The following is a 17,198-nucleotide window of genomic DNA, read 5'->3' as shown; positions in this document are numbered from 1 at the left end:
TCCTCAGACTCCTTTCCTCCTTCTTGCCTCAGGACCTTTGCACTCCCTCTTGTCTGCCAGGGTTCTTCCATCTGCCCTTTGGTCCCTGACACAACTCAGATATTACTTCTTCAGCGAAGCCTTCCCTGGTCACTCTTCACTGTTAGGTTTTTGCCTCCTTCTTATTGTCTCCCAATCGCGAATTATTGTGGACTTTCTTGCACAATCAGAAAGTACTTGTCTATAATGACCCTGTTTACTTATGATGTCTTCTTAGAGAATGTGCTCAGGAAGGACAAGGTCTTGGTCTCTTCCAAGGCAGTGCCTGACCCATAGTAGTAGTCACTAATATTCATGACGAGAATGGCTCAGCAAGTGAATGCCAGCCCCTAGGTGTTGTCTCTGAATCACTTTTCTAACCCCTGACTCCACCAAGATTATTACAGTTTTCTCTGCCATCTACGGCTGGGCAGTAGTGCATTATTTTTTTTACTGCTGACAGTATGAAGGTGCTACCCTGTGTTATTATCCATTTGTTTGTTGAACATTTTGGGATATTTATGGCTATTGACTATTGTGAATAAAGCAACTATGAATATTTATGAGCGAGTGTCTTGGGAACATATATTTTTATTTCCCTTGGATAAATAGCTGAGAGAGCAATGGCTGAGTTGTATGTAGGCATATGTTTAGCTTTTAAAGAAACCAAAACTGCCCTCATTGGTTTGGATCAGTGGATAGAGCGTCAGCCTGAGGACTGAAGGGTACTTGGTTCGATTCTGGTCAAGGCACATGCCCAGATTGTGGCCTCGATCCCCAGTACGGGGCTTGCAGGAGGCGGCCGAGCAATGATTATCTCTCATCAGCGATATTTCTATCTCTTTCTCCCTCCCTACAATCAATAAAAATATTTAATGAAGAAACCAGGACTCTGTTTTCCAAAGAGTTGTACCGTGGTGCATTCCCCACTTTCCAGTTGCTCCATCCACATCCTACTTGATAGGGTTCGTCTTTTCACTTTTAGATATTCTAATGGATGTGAAATGGTAGATTATTGTGTTTTCATTTGCACTTCATTCCTCTGATGTCTACTTTTGGATTGGATTTAGAAAAGACCTTTGTGCTTATCCTTTTTGGTGAAGTGCAACTTTGGGTCTTTTTCCTATTTCCATATACATCTTAAGAATCACCTTGACATTTAAAAAATATATTTTTATTGATTTTTTTATAGAGAGGAAAGGAGAGGAATAGAGAGTTAGAAACATCTATGAGAGAGAAACATCTATCATCTGCCTCCTGCACACTCCCTACTAGGGATGTGCCCGCAACCCAAGGTACATGCCCTTGACTGGAATCGAACCTGGGACCCTTCAGTCTACGGGCCGATGCTCTATCCACTGAGCCAAACTGATTAGGACCAGCTTGACGTTTTTTACAAAAATTCTGCTGTAATTTTTATTTGCAATTTTATTGAATTTATAGATCAATTTAGAAGAAGATGACATTTTACTAATATTGAGATTTCCAATTCATGAACACCGTCTGTCCGTTTACTGGTATTTAGGTCTTCAATTTCTCTGTGTTTTGTTTTGTTTTAATTTGTTTATTTTTGTTTGTTTGTTTTTATAGTTTTTGGGGTAGAGATCTTAATGTCATTTGTAAAATTTATTTTTAAATATTTTCTGGTTTTGATGCTGATAAGTAGTCTATTTTATTTCATTTACCATTTGTTCACTATTAATATATAGAAAAATGGACTTTTGTGTATTGATCTTATACTTCCAACCTTGAAACATTCACTTAGAAGTTCTGAGTTTTTGTTATTGTAGGATCCTTGGATTTTCTAGAGAGACCTGCCAATAGACATAGTTTTACTTTTACTTTCCCAATCTTTACCCTTTATCTCTGTGGCTTATTTCCTGTTTCTCTGGCCAGGACCTCCCAGCATGTGCTGCATGTAATTGGTGTCAGTAAACATCTCTGCTCCCCATGATTGAGTGATGTTAACTGTGGGTAGAAACCCTTCATTTGGGCCAAAGAAGTTTCCTCCTATTACCAGTTGGCTGAAAAAAAAAATTGATTGATTGATTGATTGATTTTAGGTGAGGGACTGGTGGGGGAGAGATCGATTTGCTGTTCCACTTATTTATGCATTCATTAGTTGATTCTTGTATTTTGTATGTGCCCTGACTGGGGATGGAACCCTTAACACACTAAAGTCCAGGTAGCTCTAACCAACTGAGATAGATACCTGACCAGGGCATAAAATTTTTATTTTTATCATGAAGGGTGTCAGATTTTGTCAAGTTTGTTTTCTGCATCTACTGAGATACTTGTATGGTTTTTCTTTGTTACTCTCTCAGTATAGTAAATTACATTGATTTGCTTTTCAAATGTCAGTTTTGCATTCCTGGGATAAACTCTACCTGGTCTTGATGTATTTTGGTGGATTTGAAATTGTGTGAATGATTTTCAAATTTTTGTTTTTTTCTGTTTCACCCCCAATCTGGGGTAACAATGACTGGATAGACTGCTGTTACTTCTGATGCTGACTACTTAGAGTGATTCCACACTCCACAGACACAGGGTCAAGTCCTCCACAAGACTCACTTTACATGCCAGCCACAATCTGGGGTGACAGTGGTGTCCCCAGGACCCTGCACTTCCTGCTGACGGGTTATAAATGTGGAAATTCCCATGACCACCTCCAGTTGGGTAATTTGCTAGAACAGCCCAGTGTTAATGTATGAAAACATTCAAACTTGTAAAGAATTTTTTTGAGTTTATTTGAGCCTATCTGTCCACAATTGCCATGAAGCAAAATCTCAAGATACTGGGATAATGCCCCCAAATAGTGGCTTTTCACCTATTTTTATAAATTACCATCAAAGGTGGATATGTAAGTGGGTTACGTTAAATCCATTTGTGATAGGTTAGGGCCGTGCTCGGCAAACTGTGGCTTGAGAGCCACATGCGGCTCTTTGACCCCTTGAATGTGGCTCTTCCACAAAATTCCACGGCCTGGGCAAATCTATTTTGAAGAAGTAGCGTTAGAAGAAGTTTAAGTTTAAAAAAATTGGCTCTCAAAAGAAATTTCAATCGTTGTACTGTTGATATTTGGCTGTTGACTAATGACCACTGGGTTAGGGAGGTGGGAGAAAGCCTAGAGGGGAAACCTCTGGGATTGGATAAAAAGTAAAATGATGGACATGTGCTTCTTTTATGCAGTTAACAGTCAACAATTAACATAACAGCAATAACAATGAGGGAATTTGTGGTCTCCGCCCAGGCGCCTTTTGGTGTGCTCTGCAGGGGGGGTCTGGAAAAAGGAAAGTTAAAAGTTACCCTGACTTTTCACAGGTATGTTGTTATCTTAGATGCAAAAAGACAATAGGCTCAGTAAAGATTGAAGTTGATCTTTGTCAGGGAAGCTACTGGCCTAGGACATGACTACCATTTGTTAACTGCTTTTTAATTAAAAGTTTTAATTTCAAACCATCCTTCACAGTTACTTTAAGTCTCTGAGTTTACAAGTCCACCATGCAGGCCTTCCCTAACCATTAGTCTTTATATATATAATTTTTTTATTGAGTTTTTACAGAGAGAGGGATAGAAAGCTAGAAACATCGATGAGAGAGACACATCGATCAGCTGCCTCCTGCACACCCCCTCCTGGGGATGTGCCTGCAACCAAGGTACATGCCCTTGACCGGAATCGAACCCGGGACCCTTTGGTCTGTAGGCCGACGCTCTATCCACTGAGCCAAACCAGTTTCGGCCCATTACAGTCTTATTACCAAGGGTGCACACAGGATGAGGTCTGGGAGGGTCCTCACGGAACTAAGGTGTGTCTTCCCGGGCACTTCTGTGTATTCACCTAACCAGAAACTGTACTGAGTTTCAGGGTCCAGAGATTTTGTTGGGGTTTCGTCACATGGGCACAACTGATGAAACCATTGGCCATGTGACTGAACAGTTTCCAGAACTCCCTCTGCTCCCTAGGCGCTGGAGGTTGGGCTGAGATTCCCAGCCCTCTGGTCAAGTGGTCAGTCATTCTGGTGACCACCCCCATCCTGAAGCTATCTAGGGACCACTCCTGTCAGGAAATTCTAAGCAACGAAAGCCAGTCAAATTCTTTATTGTAAAAAATGCCTTTTCAGGGAATTGGTTTATGAGTTGTTTTTGTAATGCCAGTTTAGGTATGTGAGTTTACCTCATAAAACTAGTTAGGACTGTTCCCCCTCCTCTCTTTTCTGAAAGCATTTAGTCACATTGGTATTACTTTGAGAAAACAATTCCTAAGGTCAGTGGAGGCTGGAACCTCCTGTCATGCAAGCCATAGGTTAGTGTATTGTTTAATGTTGAGTCTGAGGCTCATTGAAATCCCCAGGCCTTTTTTCTCATTAAATTGCTGCAAAGCCAAAGCTCTCCAGCTCCTTGCCTATTTGTCTTTGAAATCACATCCTTTGCCCTTATAAAAGTTTAACCCATTGTCCCAGCCTTCTGAGCCCATTTCCAACCTGCATTCATTGGGTTAGCAGATTTTCTCTCTGCTTTGTGCCAACTGCCGTTTTGTTGTTGATGGAAATGTAGATTCTGATCTAACCAAGAGCGAAGCCAGAGGCCTGTTAATAAAGGCAGCCTCTGAGTTGACTTCAGTTCATTCATCCAGTTCTCTTGGCTACTGTTTAACCCATGGTAAGTCTGCTGACTTTTATTTTCTCCATTTATTTCTCCATCTTGTGTTCTCAGACATTCCTTGATACATCAGTCTAGTTAGTAACCATCATAGAAAGACTAGAAATCAGTTTGGAATTCGTTTTGAAATTAGGCCTGACTTATTGGTAGTGAGCTGAACTCCTGGATAAGATGTTTTCCGCATCCCTATAGGCACCAACTTAATACATTACCCTCTTTTAAACAAAAAAATCTTTATTGTTGAAAGTATTACATATGTCCCCCTTTTTTCTCCATTGACCCCTTCTAGCCTGTCCCCCTACCCCGCACCAGGCCTTCACCACCCTGTTGTCTGTGTCCATGGGTTATGCATATATGCATACTAGGTCTTCGGTTGATCTCTTCCCACCCACCCTTCTATCCCCACCTTCCCTTTGAGATTTGACAGTCTGTTCCATGCTTCTATGTCTCTGGATCTTTTTTGTTCATTGGATTCTACATATGAGTGAGATCATGTGATACTTGCCTTTCTCTGACTGGCTTATTTTATTTAGCATAATACTCTCCATGTACCTCCATGCTGTCTCTAAGGTGAAGTGATTTTAAGTTTTACTGTGGATTTCCATCTCTCAGTGATTCGGTACTTACCAGAATCAATCTCATTTTCCTTTTGAAAATAGGACAGACTCTGTCCATCTCTATTTATGTAGAACTTTTCTTCTTCTCTATGTTTTCACAGAAATTACAAGTGTGTTTCTGTAATAACACTGAAGGCCACATGTAATTTGTCTCAGCTCGGAGGTATGATTTATTTCCAAGTGGCTAGATGCATCCTCACTACTGCCACCTATTTGGGGTTTCAAGTTCTTTGCAATTTTTATTGTATTTCCTCTAGTTTGATTTTTCACCCCCTTTGGTAGAGAAGATTGATGCAAAATAGGAACTGAGAAGTTTATATCCCAATAATGTGCTTTTCAAAATAACCTTTATGTGTAACTATGATTGCACGAAGCTACATCCGTGATAAATTTACATAGAACCATGCATGGGAAAACATGAGCCCAGGTATAATTGGTGAAATCTGAATACTTCTATGGCTGGAACCAGGGTCAGTTTCCTGGTTTTGGCTGTAGACTCTAGTTATGTTAACTGTTCATACTGGGGACATAAGCTGAAGGAAACAGAATTTTCTCTGTATACTTTTAAAAAAATGTTTTTATTGATTTTTTAGAGAGAGAGGAAGAGAAAGGGATAGAGCGATTGAGACATCAATGAAAAAGAAATTGCATGCCTGCTACTGAGGATCAAGCCTGCAAGCTGGGCTGGTGCCCTGACCAGGAATCAAAATGGTGACCTCTTGGTTCCTGGATAGATGCTCAACCACTGAGGCATACCAGCCAGGCTCCCTGTATATTTCTCTACACCTTTCTGTGATCTATAATTAATTCAAAGTAAGACGATTTTTAAAGCTTTGGTTTGCATAACTATTAAATTATTTTGTGTTAAAATGTAGAAAATTCAGAGAAGTATTTTTTCAGCTTATTAGACAATTACAATGAAGACATTGATGTATTTCCTTCCTAGTTTTTTTTCTATAAGTGTATGTGTATATATAAGTGAGTTTCCTTCAAGTGAGGACCATAATACTTAGGCAGATTAATTCCAGCCCTTTTATTACACAAATAATATGTGAACACATATTCACTATAAAACATTCAAACCATAGATATAAAGCAAAATGTGAAAATCTCCCCTTTTTCTCTATACTTTCACTGCCCTAGGCAATAAAATCTACTGTCAACTTTCGGTTTACCTGTTCTCAGGCTCTTCCAGTTCTTAAAATACCCTCATATATGTGCATATACACGAATGGGATACACACATCCATGGCCAAGCCACGTAGCTCTTTCTGAATGTCACTACTCAAGGGCCTGTCTCGTTTGTGACAGTTGCCACAGTGAGTGGATGGACCGTAATTCACGTAACCATCCCCTTGTTGATGAACATGTAGGTTGATTTAATTTTTTCCCGTTGCTTATGTAGACATCTTTGTACCCATATGTGTTTTTTCTCTGAAAAGCTTGCTGGACACCCTGACCTTGTCTTTGCAGTCAGAGCACCTCTTCATAACACGTGTACCTCCCACCAATAGTGCAGAACCATCTGCGTGTCTGCCCCTAAGTTATGAACTGGTGTGATTATCATATATTAATTATTAATTAGCTTAGTGCCATCACCCCACACAGAGCCTGGCATAAGAGAACTGTGTGAGTGAATGAACAATGAATGACAAACACTCCCATGTCTTAGGTCCCTGCACTGGAACAAAGGGACACAGTGATAGTAAAGTAACTTGCATTGGTATAATTATATAGTTTTGCGACTTAGTCTTATCTCTTTTCTCATATATCTCTAGCCAGTTCTGTGAAATTAAAATATATTTTTGCTTTTATTTAAAATATATTTTTATTGATATCACAGAGTAAGGGAGAAGAAGAGAGAGATAGAAACAACAATGATGAGAGAGAATCATTGATCAGATGCCTCCTGCACACTTTCTACCCTGGAAGCAGCCCACAACCCAGGCATGTGCCCTGACCTGGAATCCAACCCTGACCCACTGACCACACCGGCCGGGCAGTACAGGGTTTCTTACATCCACTTTGTAGACGCAGAGGGAGAAAGGGCCCAGGGTTCAAGCTTCTGACACGGGACTTGTGCTGTGCCATCAGTCAGACCCAGTCAGCCTCTCAGGCTGTGCCCAAGCACCTGAATTTTGTAATGCTGGACAAGAATGACATAGAACGTTATCCTTACTTATTCCTGGTTTTTATTCTGAGGACCTTTGGTGTGGTGCCTGAGTCCTCCCAGTAGTTCAGGCCTTTCTGACCTGAGATGCCTTTGGAGCTTACATGCCAATGTAAAGCCAGGTGTTTGCAGGGAGACGCCGTTCTGTCTTATTTTTTTTTTTTTAACTATTTATTGTTGAAGTGTTACACGTGTCTCCTTTTTCCCCCACAGTTCTGTCTTGAAATTAGCCCTCAAGTAAACCTTTCTGATCCCTGACTGAGAGAATTCTGAGACCTATGGAAGTGCTTGAAGAGCCCTGATAGCGGAGGCTGCTCTGAGCAAGCACGCTTATAAACAGGAAGTCACACACCTTGTCCCTTTGATAGCATTTTTTTCTCTAGTGATGTAGGAGCTATCTTTAAGAGACAAGGGCAAAAAAGGCTTTTGTCTACAGGACATTATTCTGAGTCAACAAGCCAGTCTCAAAGGATTCTACGCTGTAGGATCCATTTCTATATCAGCCTTTGAATGACCTGGTGATAGTGATGGCAGACAGACGCTCTTGCCAGGGATAGTTGGAGGAGCATGTTTCTAAAAGGAGTGGCAGGAATGAGCTTCTTTTTGGTGATGGAACAGTTCTGTTTCTGTACACAGCCTGTGATAAAATTGCATAGAGCCATACACTCCTCCTTCCCCAAGCAAAACGAAAACTGGCGGAATCTGAATCAGGCCTGTATTTTAGTTCATGGTATTGCACCAAGTCAATTTCCTGGTTTGGGTCAGAGTCCCTTGATTAAGTAAGATCTTATCAGCAGGGGAAGCTGAGTGAAGGGTGGACCGGAACTCTGTACTATTTCTGTAATTTCTTATTAATTGAAAATTATTTCAAAACAAAGGGTTTGTGTAGGGGTTTTTGGTCTTTTTTTTTTTTTTTTTTTTTTTTTAAGAACTACTTTGTTAGGGGCAGAATTCAATCCTCTACCTCCCCCCCCCCCCAAAATAACAGAACTGTAAAAAGCATTTGATGCATGGTATTTAACCGGGGGATATATTGATTATAGACTTGAGGTTCAGTTCCCCAACTGTGACATAGAAACTAATGCCACTTCACTGCTATGTGTCCCTAGGCAAGCTACCCCACTGCTTTATAGAAAGCAGGGGTAATATATGTCTACTTCATGGCCATTTACGGGGATTCAGTGAAATAATGAAGGAAAAGTTCTTGGTACAGAAACAGCCTATAGGAAGGACTCAGATGTGACCCAATCTAAATGTCACACGCAGTAGTTCCCAACTCACTGTCAGGTGTGAGCTACCTTCCTAAGAAGAGTGCCGGACTAATGCTGATCCTTCTGTTTTTAAAGACTCGTTTTATATTTAAATCTACACTTAGAATACAGCTAAGCTAGTTTTTGTTTCAGTTAGGTGGGTATGTTAGCAATTAATAGTCATTGTAATAACAACAGTAATGTTACTGAACTCAAGGGGTTTGACCAAACGTGGGGTACTGTTATAGGCACCTCTCACCAACACCAGACAGCACGTCCTCCCAAGTCAGTGGGAGAGGGCTGTTCCCAACCTCGACCCTTGCCTTCTCACATAAATGAATTTATACGAGAGTCCTTGACGCTTTTGTGAAAAGCCAATTTATTAAAGCAATTAAAGCATGCACCTTTATTGAAAAGGCAAAGCAAGCAAACCTGACTTTGAATACGGATGGCTCTCAGTTAATCTGAAGAGCAGTTGGGTGGGGGTCTGAGGGGTTATGTACCTCCCTGTCTGTAGGTCTCAGAGTCCCTCTGCTGATTAATTTTCAAGGTCCCTTTTTTTTTTACTCTGTCGTGGCCTTCCCAGAATTCATGAGAAGCACCTGGCAGCTTTGCCTTGCCAAGCCCTGCGACTGCTGGCTTCTCTGCTTAGGGGGTAGAACAGCCCTTTTTTTCTTTCCCCATCACCCCCTCCCTTTCTGCACGCTCTCCTTAGGGAGGTCTTTAACCATTTGCTCTGTGTCCTTGCTGGGGAGGATATGGCTGGTTAGTTACAAGCTGGCTGCAAACTGCCTCGCACCTTTGGCTTCCTTCTACCTTTCCTGACTCAGTTTCCCTATTCCTCTGCCCTGAATCCTGTAACAGTACTGCTCTAGGTAGTTTTATTTACTTGCAGCAAGTAAAGACAAAGACTTTATTTCCAAAGCTGCTCTCCGCAAGGGAGGCTGAGCCATTGCTTAGATGTATTATTTGGTCAATTGGGTGTTGATTTCTTCTTTGTAGTTTTGCTACATTTATCAAGTTTCACCTCCCTCCCACTCCTCCAAGCTCATTCTGTTTACAGCTGGTCTGCAAAATACTGTGCTACATTTTAACATTTAGCCAGAATAACGTTTAGTAATAACATTTACAACTGCCCTGACCTTGAGGTCCTTGTCCTATGGAACAATAACATAACTAGAATTTATATAAACGGTTCATTCTTTTCACAGTGCTTTCTGTAGAGATTTACTTTGAACCTTATAGCAAGGCGTGATAGGCATGTTTAATACCATTTTACAGATCATAAAAAAATTGGAATGAGTTAGGGGCACCTACATGCTTAAGTTCTAGTCTTTACATGGAGATTGGCACGATCTTGATAAAACACGTGAAATCATGTCTCCTGCTCAGAGCTTCAGGTTTCCCACCCACTGAGAGGACAAAGCAAAGGCCTGTCCCAGCTGTTTTTCTGCCAGACCCTTCCCTCGCCTCCTGTGAAAGCTTGGCCCATTCCCTCGCCCCAGCTTTCTGCTGAGGCCATTTCTCTGGGAGCCTGTCTGATCCACGTACTAAAAGTCACAGCCCATTTCTCCAGTCACCTCTGGCCCTCTGATCCTCTTCTGTCACCTTCTGAGATCTTATAAGGTTATCATTTCCCGCCTTTTCCCTCCATGGGACCGTGAGATCCGTAAGGACAAGGGCCTTTGTTTACTCGTGGGCGCACCCCCAAGTCCTGGGACAATGTGTGGCCACTAAGCGAGTGAGTTCAGAGTGAGTGCGCATAAGCTCCTTCATTGATGCAGCATATATTGTATTTTATTTATTTGTTTGTTTGTTTGTTTTTGCCTCTTTGGGTAGAAAGATAGTCACCAGGGGGGAAAAATGAGAAGATAGGATTGCTTCATCCAGAACTCAAAGAATTGACCTAACTGTGCTTAGAAGTTGCTCCCTCAGCAGTTCTGTTCTTCCCTGCAGGGAACATCCTGTTACTGAAAGTTCCTTAAAATATCTTTCAGACTTTGTATCAGAAGTTATTTTTTGTTTGTTTTTTAACCAGCAGAGAACCTAGCAAGAGGGGCCTGAGCCACCTAGGAGTTGGGTGAGCTGTCATGGAGTAAGGGGGGCCATGGGCAGAGGACAGAGCTCAGAGGGCTGGCACTCGGGAGAGTGGGTGGCGGGGCGGAGACCGAGGGCTGGAGCATGTTTTCCCTGGAAAGCCACAAGGGTTTGGGTATAAAACCTGCAGTGCTATTCCAGTCCGGTGGTTATTGTGCATCCAGAGGACGGGGCCGTGTCTCCTGCGCACACCCGTTGCTGTGTGCAGCCCAGGCTGAGAAATGAGTCTCTTGCTGGGCATCTCGTGCCTAAAGAAGTGTAACTGAATGCAGAAAGCAAAGAAGGCTGTATCTGGCCTGTAGTGCCCTTCTGGTTTGGAGAAAGCTCACTGGTTGGGACCAGCTTCCACGCTCTCTGCTGGCATCTGTTAAGCATCTGATGAGAGCTGCTGTCATCAGTAGTTTGGCTCCTTCTGGGCTGTTCTGAAAGGGGGTGGTGCCTGGTGCCAGAGATTTTGCTACAGATGGTTTTCCTGACTTTGTGTTCACTCTGTAAGGAAACACAAAGAGGGAAATGGACTTCCTGCTTAACCTGAAGTCATGCCCTGTGATAAGCAGTTTCACTTCCTGCGAGGATAAACCCTGAGCCTGAAGGGCGGTCGGGAACATCTCAGTGAAACCCACCGCCCTCCTGACTTACGGGAGGGCCAGCTCTTCCCCCCGTGATTGTATTTTGTACTCAAGTGTTTACCAAGAGTCTTGGCAACAGTCTCGGTTTCAGCCTGCAGATGTCTGTTCAAACACACACACACACACACACACACACACACACGCACGCACGCACGCGCGCGCACACACACACACACACACACACACGCACACACGCGGCCACCTCCTTTGTCTTCTGATTGAGCCAAAGCTGATTGATCTAAATATAAGTCAAGTTTTGCAAGTTCATGGAGCCTAGGGATATATGGGCATCTTAGCTGAGAGCTTACTCCCTGGAGGTTAAAGCGATACTCCCGCATGAAATGCAGTGCCACAGGCTGGCTGACACAGTGATCGGCAGCCCCGGCCCCAGGCAATGGCTTGGAGAGGCCAGTGTCTTCATCCTGACCCAGGATCTTTCCTAAAACCCACGCCAGACAAAGTGCCCGAGGTCCAGAAGTGGGGACAGCTCTTCTGTTCCATCCCCTGCTTTCCTATTATTCATTACTTCCTCGCTACGAAGGGGGAAAGGCCCCCTCAGATTTATCTCGAGTCATTGTGGGGGCCTCGGTTCTCCAATGCTTTGGTCTAAAGGTCACTGTAAAATTCATCTTAAAAATGATTGAGAACCCAGGGGTTCTGCCTCTTGATATGCACTGGATTTGGAATTAAAACGGAAAACTTTTGTAACAAGAATACACAAGCACATATTCCAATAGCTAATAGAGCTAACGACCACACACAGTGTACAGCCCCTGGAAAATTACACCTGACATTAGAGGAGTTTTCCTTTAGAATGTCAGGACATCATTCAGGGTGGCTGAAATTCCATCCTTTGCAGCCGTTTAAATTGGGAACAGTCTAAGATGCAAACCTCAAAATGTGTGAGAAGGCTACATGTATTTATTAAAATTCTTTGGGGGGAAATCAAGCAGAAGATACAAAGACCCCAGAGGCAGGGCCGCCTCAGGTGCCCTTTTAGAGCTGTAGCTGACGGGTTTCAAGGAAACACTTCTCTCCGGGGCAATCAGTATTTCCTAAACCACCACACAAGCCACTGGTGGTTTCATCCTTCACCTGAGAGGAGGTGGCCAGCTGGGGAAAGCCGGGTTCCTACAGGAACTGTAGTTTCTTGGCACCTGGAATTGTCGGAAGAATCTAGCCCAGCCATCCAGGAAGGATTTTCCTCCAGTCTGATGGAAATACTGCTCCTCTCAGAAAGGTAGAGCCCCGAGATGTCTATTTGATTCTGACATAACGCCTTAGAGAGGAAGCGGTGACCACAGGATGGTAGGACTGAGGCCCCTCGGTCTGCTGGTCCTCGGGGGGCTGTGTCTGGTCAGCAGATCTCTGTCCACAGGATAGATTCCCATCTGGACGGCAAAGAGCAGAGCCAGCAGGGATTTCTCTCTGCACATGGAGCCGCTCAGGAGAAGCCCCAGCACAAAAGGGATCCGATTTCCATTTCTTCCTAGATCTGCTGCCAGGCAGGCTCTCCGCCTCTTGGCTGAGCGTCTTTTGGTTCATGCCTGGCAGCGTGGTCCCTTTTGGTTTTTTAAACATTTCATTCTTTGTTCATGACAAGCTTTGAATTTTATAGTTACCAGATGGAACGGTCCCTATACAAGTAGATAGACAGAAGAAAACAAAATAAACTCTTCAGGCAAGAGGCAAATGGTGGTGTGTTTTCAGGAATTCTGTTCATCTGACTGCCTTCCTCCAGTTCATGATGTGGACTCTGTGCCAGAGACAGGCATAGAGAAGTTTCCGGATTAAAGTAGAGGGCATCTATGGCCGTGATTTTCTTTAAAAATAACCTTTTCCCTCTTTAGAATAGTTTTAGATTTGTGGACAAGTTGTGGAAGTGGTACAGAGAATTCCCACCCCCACTCTCCGCTCATAACTGACATCTTCCTCAGTGGCACGTTTGTTACAATGAATGAACCGATACCGATGTCCTGTTACCAACTCAAGCCCGAAGTTGGCTCACACTTACTTTGTTTTTACTTAATCCCTTTGCTGTTCCAGGATTTTCTCTGGGATTTAGTTTCCATGTCTTCCTAGGCTCCTCTTGGCTGTGACAGTTTCTCCAACTGTTTTTGCTTTTTAATGTCTTTGACAGTTATTTTAAAATGTATTTTTATTGAATTTATTGGGGTGACATCCTATATAATAAAAGCCTATTAGGCTAAGTGTCCATCGACCAGTTGGCCGTTCAACCAATCAAAGCACAATATGCTAATGATATGCTAAGACCGCTCAACCACGTGCTATGACATGTACTGACCACCAGGGGCAGATGTTCTGATCTGTACGTTAGTTTGCTGCTGGGGTCTGGCCAATCAGGACTGAGAGAGACAGGCCAGACACACTCTGAAGCTCTCCCACAGCCCCTCCCTGGTTGGCCAACTTCCCATGTCTCTCCCCAGCCCTGATCATGCACCGGTTGGGACCCTCAGCCTGGCCTGCACCCTCTCACAATCCAGCACCCCTCAGGATGTTGGAGAGCTGTTTTTGGCCTGATCCCACAGCCTGGCCAAGGGATACCCCCCCCCCCCCATTGGTGTCAAATTTGTACACCAGGCCTCTGGTTGATTAATAAAAGTACATAGGTTTCAGGTGTACAATTCTATACTACATCATCTGTATATTGTATTGTGTGTTCACTAACCCAAATAAATCTTCTACTGTCATCTATCATTCCCTTTACCTTCCCTCTGGTAATCACCATTCTATTGTCTGTGTCTGTGAGGATTGTTTTTTGTTTTGTTTTGCTTTGCTTTAATTCCTTAACCTTTTCTACCTAGCCTTCTAACCCTCCTCCCTTCTCACTGCAGTCAGGATGACCCTGACAGTTTTGAGGAGGATGGGGCAGATTTTTTGTAGAGTGTCCCATGGTTGGACCTGTCTGAAGTTTTTTCTCATGAGTAGACTTGGGTTATTGGTTCTGGGGAGGAAGACTACAGAGGGGAAGTGCCATTTACATCACATCTTATCAAGGATGCATTTTGTCAGCGTGACTTACTGTTGGTGTTGACCTTGATCATCTGGGTGAGCCAGTGTTCACCAGTTTCTCCACATTAAATTTTCCCTTTTATTTTTCTTTCCACACTGTCCTCTTTGGAAGGAAGTCGCTGGGCGCAACCTGCGCTTAAGTAGGGTGAGTGATGCTCCCTCCTGAGGGCAGAGGACCCACATTCATTACTGGGGAGGTTTGTCTGGTCTCCCCCTTTTATTTAATTATTTATAATATCTGTATAGACTCATGGACATTTGTTTTATACGTTGCATTACAATCCAATGGCACTTCACTTATTTTCTTGCTCCAGCTGTTCCAGTTGTGGCCATTGGCAATGCTTTCAGTTGCTCCCATGTCTCTGCCGCACCCCCATCTGTGTGTGTGTGTGTGTGTGTGTGTGTGTGTGTGTGTTACATTTGTCCCAGGCTCATCTGACATGTTCCTTGCCCCAACTGAGAATCAACCATTTCTCCAAGGAGCCCATGTTCCTTCATTGGAAAATGGAATTAGACCAGGGTTACCTCTCTTTCTTTCTACTTGAAATTAATAAATCAGAGGTCTTCACACCTTGGGAATGATAAAATCCTTTTTTATTTAGCGCTATTATCTTTATGTAGTAACGATCCCTGACAGTGGTATAATTCCTTGAGTTGACTGATTTTTACTAAGGACTCGTTACAGCAGATCATCTGAAATTTTTAAAAATATATCTCCTTACTGATTTCAGAGAGGAAGGGAGAAGGAAAGAGAGAGATAGAAACATCACTGATGAGAGAGAATCATTGATCGGCTGCCTCTTACACTCCCCCTACTCGGGATCGAACCCACAACCCGGGCATGTACCCTTAGCCAGAATCGAACCTGGGACCCTTCAGTCCCCAGGCTAACACTCTGTCCACTGAGCCAAACCAGCTCGGCCATGTGAAATGTTTTAAACTGGTTTTTGCACTGCTGTTCGGGGAATTGTGAAGTGTCCATGGTGTCCTGGGTGGCTACACCACAGAGGACTATCCGGGAGCCTCAGAAACCACTTGCTTAATATCGGGGCAACTGAAAGCATACTGCTTTGTTAGCTAGTGCCTTACCATCAGGGAAAATGAAAGGCTTTGAATGGAGGAGCTGCCTATCAGGCCCCTCGTTGTTCCTGGTGCCTCGGGCTTAATCCCAGGCGTGTTTTTATTTTTCCCCAAAAACATCAGAACTTTTTTATTATTATTATTGATTTTTTTACAGAGAGGAAGGGAGAGAGATAGAGAGTTAGAAACATCAATGAGAGAGAAACATCGGGTCAGCTGCCTCCTGCACACCCCCAACGGGGATGTGCCCGCAACCAAGGTGCATGCCCTTGATCGAAACCGAACCTGGGACCTTTCAGTACACAGGCCAACGCTCTATCCACTGAGCCAAACCGGTTTCGGCAACATCAGAACATTTTAAAAATTAACTTTGCGTTTAAGACTTGAAGCAGTGAACCAAGAAGTAACAGCGTGCCCAGACACCCGCAGGGCTGGTCTCATGCTCTCCTTCCCCTTCAGGTCTGACCGAGACGGCCTTCTTCAGCTGTGAAGCCCACAATGACAAGGGCCTGGCCGTGTCCAAGGGCGTTCAGGTCAACATCAAAGGTGAGAAGCAGGGCCAGTCCCTGGGTGGAGTGGGGGGTTGGGGTGACCAGGCTTCCCCACTGACTGCCTTTGTGATCTTGGACAAGTCACCGACCTCTCTGGCTGGTGTTCCCCTCAGTAAAATGGGGATCATTACACAACCTACCTGGTCTCGAGGCTTAAATGAGATCACACCAGCCAAAGTGCTCACAGCAGTGCTGGCACATCGGTTTGGTAAACGTTTGCCAGTTTAGCTCTGCGGGGTCTGGAAAGAAAATAGGCTGAAATGTTGACCATGACCATCTTAACCCATCTTCACTTCCCTCTTCCAGCCTCAGCTAGACCCCGTTAGCCCTTGAAGAGAGCCTGGGTTGGGACAGCTGCGTCCTTGGTCCAGGAATGGGCTCGTCCCTCCCAGGGCAGCGGGGGAAGCAGTCCTCCAGCTGCTGCCCTGAGGCGGGCGAAGGGCAGCCAGGGTCACTCTCCTCCAGGCCCAGCCTCCCGTCTTTCTCTCCTCCCCTCCCGTCCCTTTGCTTCCGCTGAGCTGGGGCATGAGGTAATGGAAGGCCCCATCTGGTGGAGACATTCCAATGGCACTACCTCTTCCTCTTCTGTCCCTGGGATCAGAGGCATTTAAATCTGAACTAAAACGGATAGGAAAACCTAAAACCTAATAACAAAAATGTAAATACTGTTTGTTTATGCCTCTTCAAATCACCTTCCTCACCCGCTCTCACAGAAGCTCGGCCAAGTTTTGGGTTTCAGTGTTTGTTCTTAATGAGGGGCCTTTTCGGAAAGTTCACCCCAGGAAAACCCGAGGGCAGCCCATGTGGGCGCCGAGGGCTGGGGAGCTTCCTTCCTCCGGCCCAAAGGCCGTCATTACGATTTTCAAAGGACGTGCTGGAATTTCAAAGCTTGTAAGTGGCATACATTTATAAAGTCATTGTCATCGGGTATAAGCATCTTAAAATTTAAACACCCACAAAAGGTGAAGCACTTCTTTAGTTTTTGTTTCATACAAACGCTCAGCTAAGATTAAATAAATAAATAAATAAATAAATAAAGCCTGTTTCCAAAACTCAGGCTTTTGGCTCTTACTTATTTAAAAATGTATGCCACA

General features: G+C 43.8%; 1 protein-coding gene across 1 annotated transcript in view; it reads left to right on the top strand.

The window, feature by feature from the left end:
• Window positions 1–17,198, top strand: part of MERTK (MER proto-oncogene, tyrosine kinase) — a 103,240-nt gene that overhangs the window by 40,776 nt on the left and 45,266 nt on the right. The window contains exon 5 of the mRNA XM_036436023.2: window positions 16,013–16,099. Within this exon, the coding sequence (XP_036291916.1) occupies window positions 16,013–16,099 (87 nt within the window). The remainder of the gene's footprint in view (window positions 1–16,012; window positions 16,100–17,198) is intronic.

Source organism: Pipistrellus kuhlii, unplaced genomic scaffold, assembly GCF_014108245.1.
Source record: "Pipistrellus kuhlii isolate mPipKuh1 unplaced genomic scaffold, mPipKuh1.p scaffold_m20_p_13, whole genome shotgun sequence".
In the NCBI taxonomy this organism is placed as follows: Eukaryota; Metazoa; Chordata; class Mammalia; order Chiroptera; family Vespertilionidae; genus Pipistrellus; species Pipistrellus kuhlii.
The sequence above is the reverse complement of the archived record's forward strand: the minus strand, read 5'-3'. Positions and strand labels throughout refer to the sequence as shown.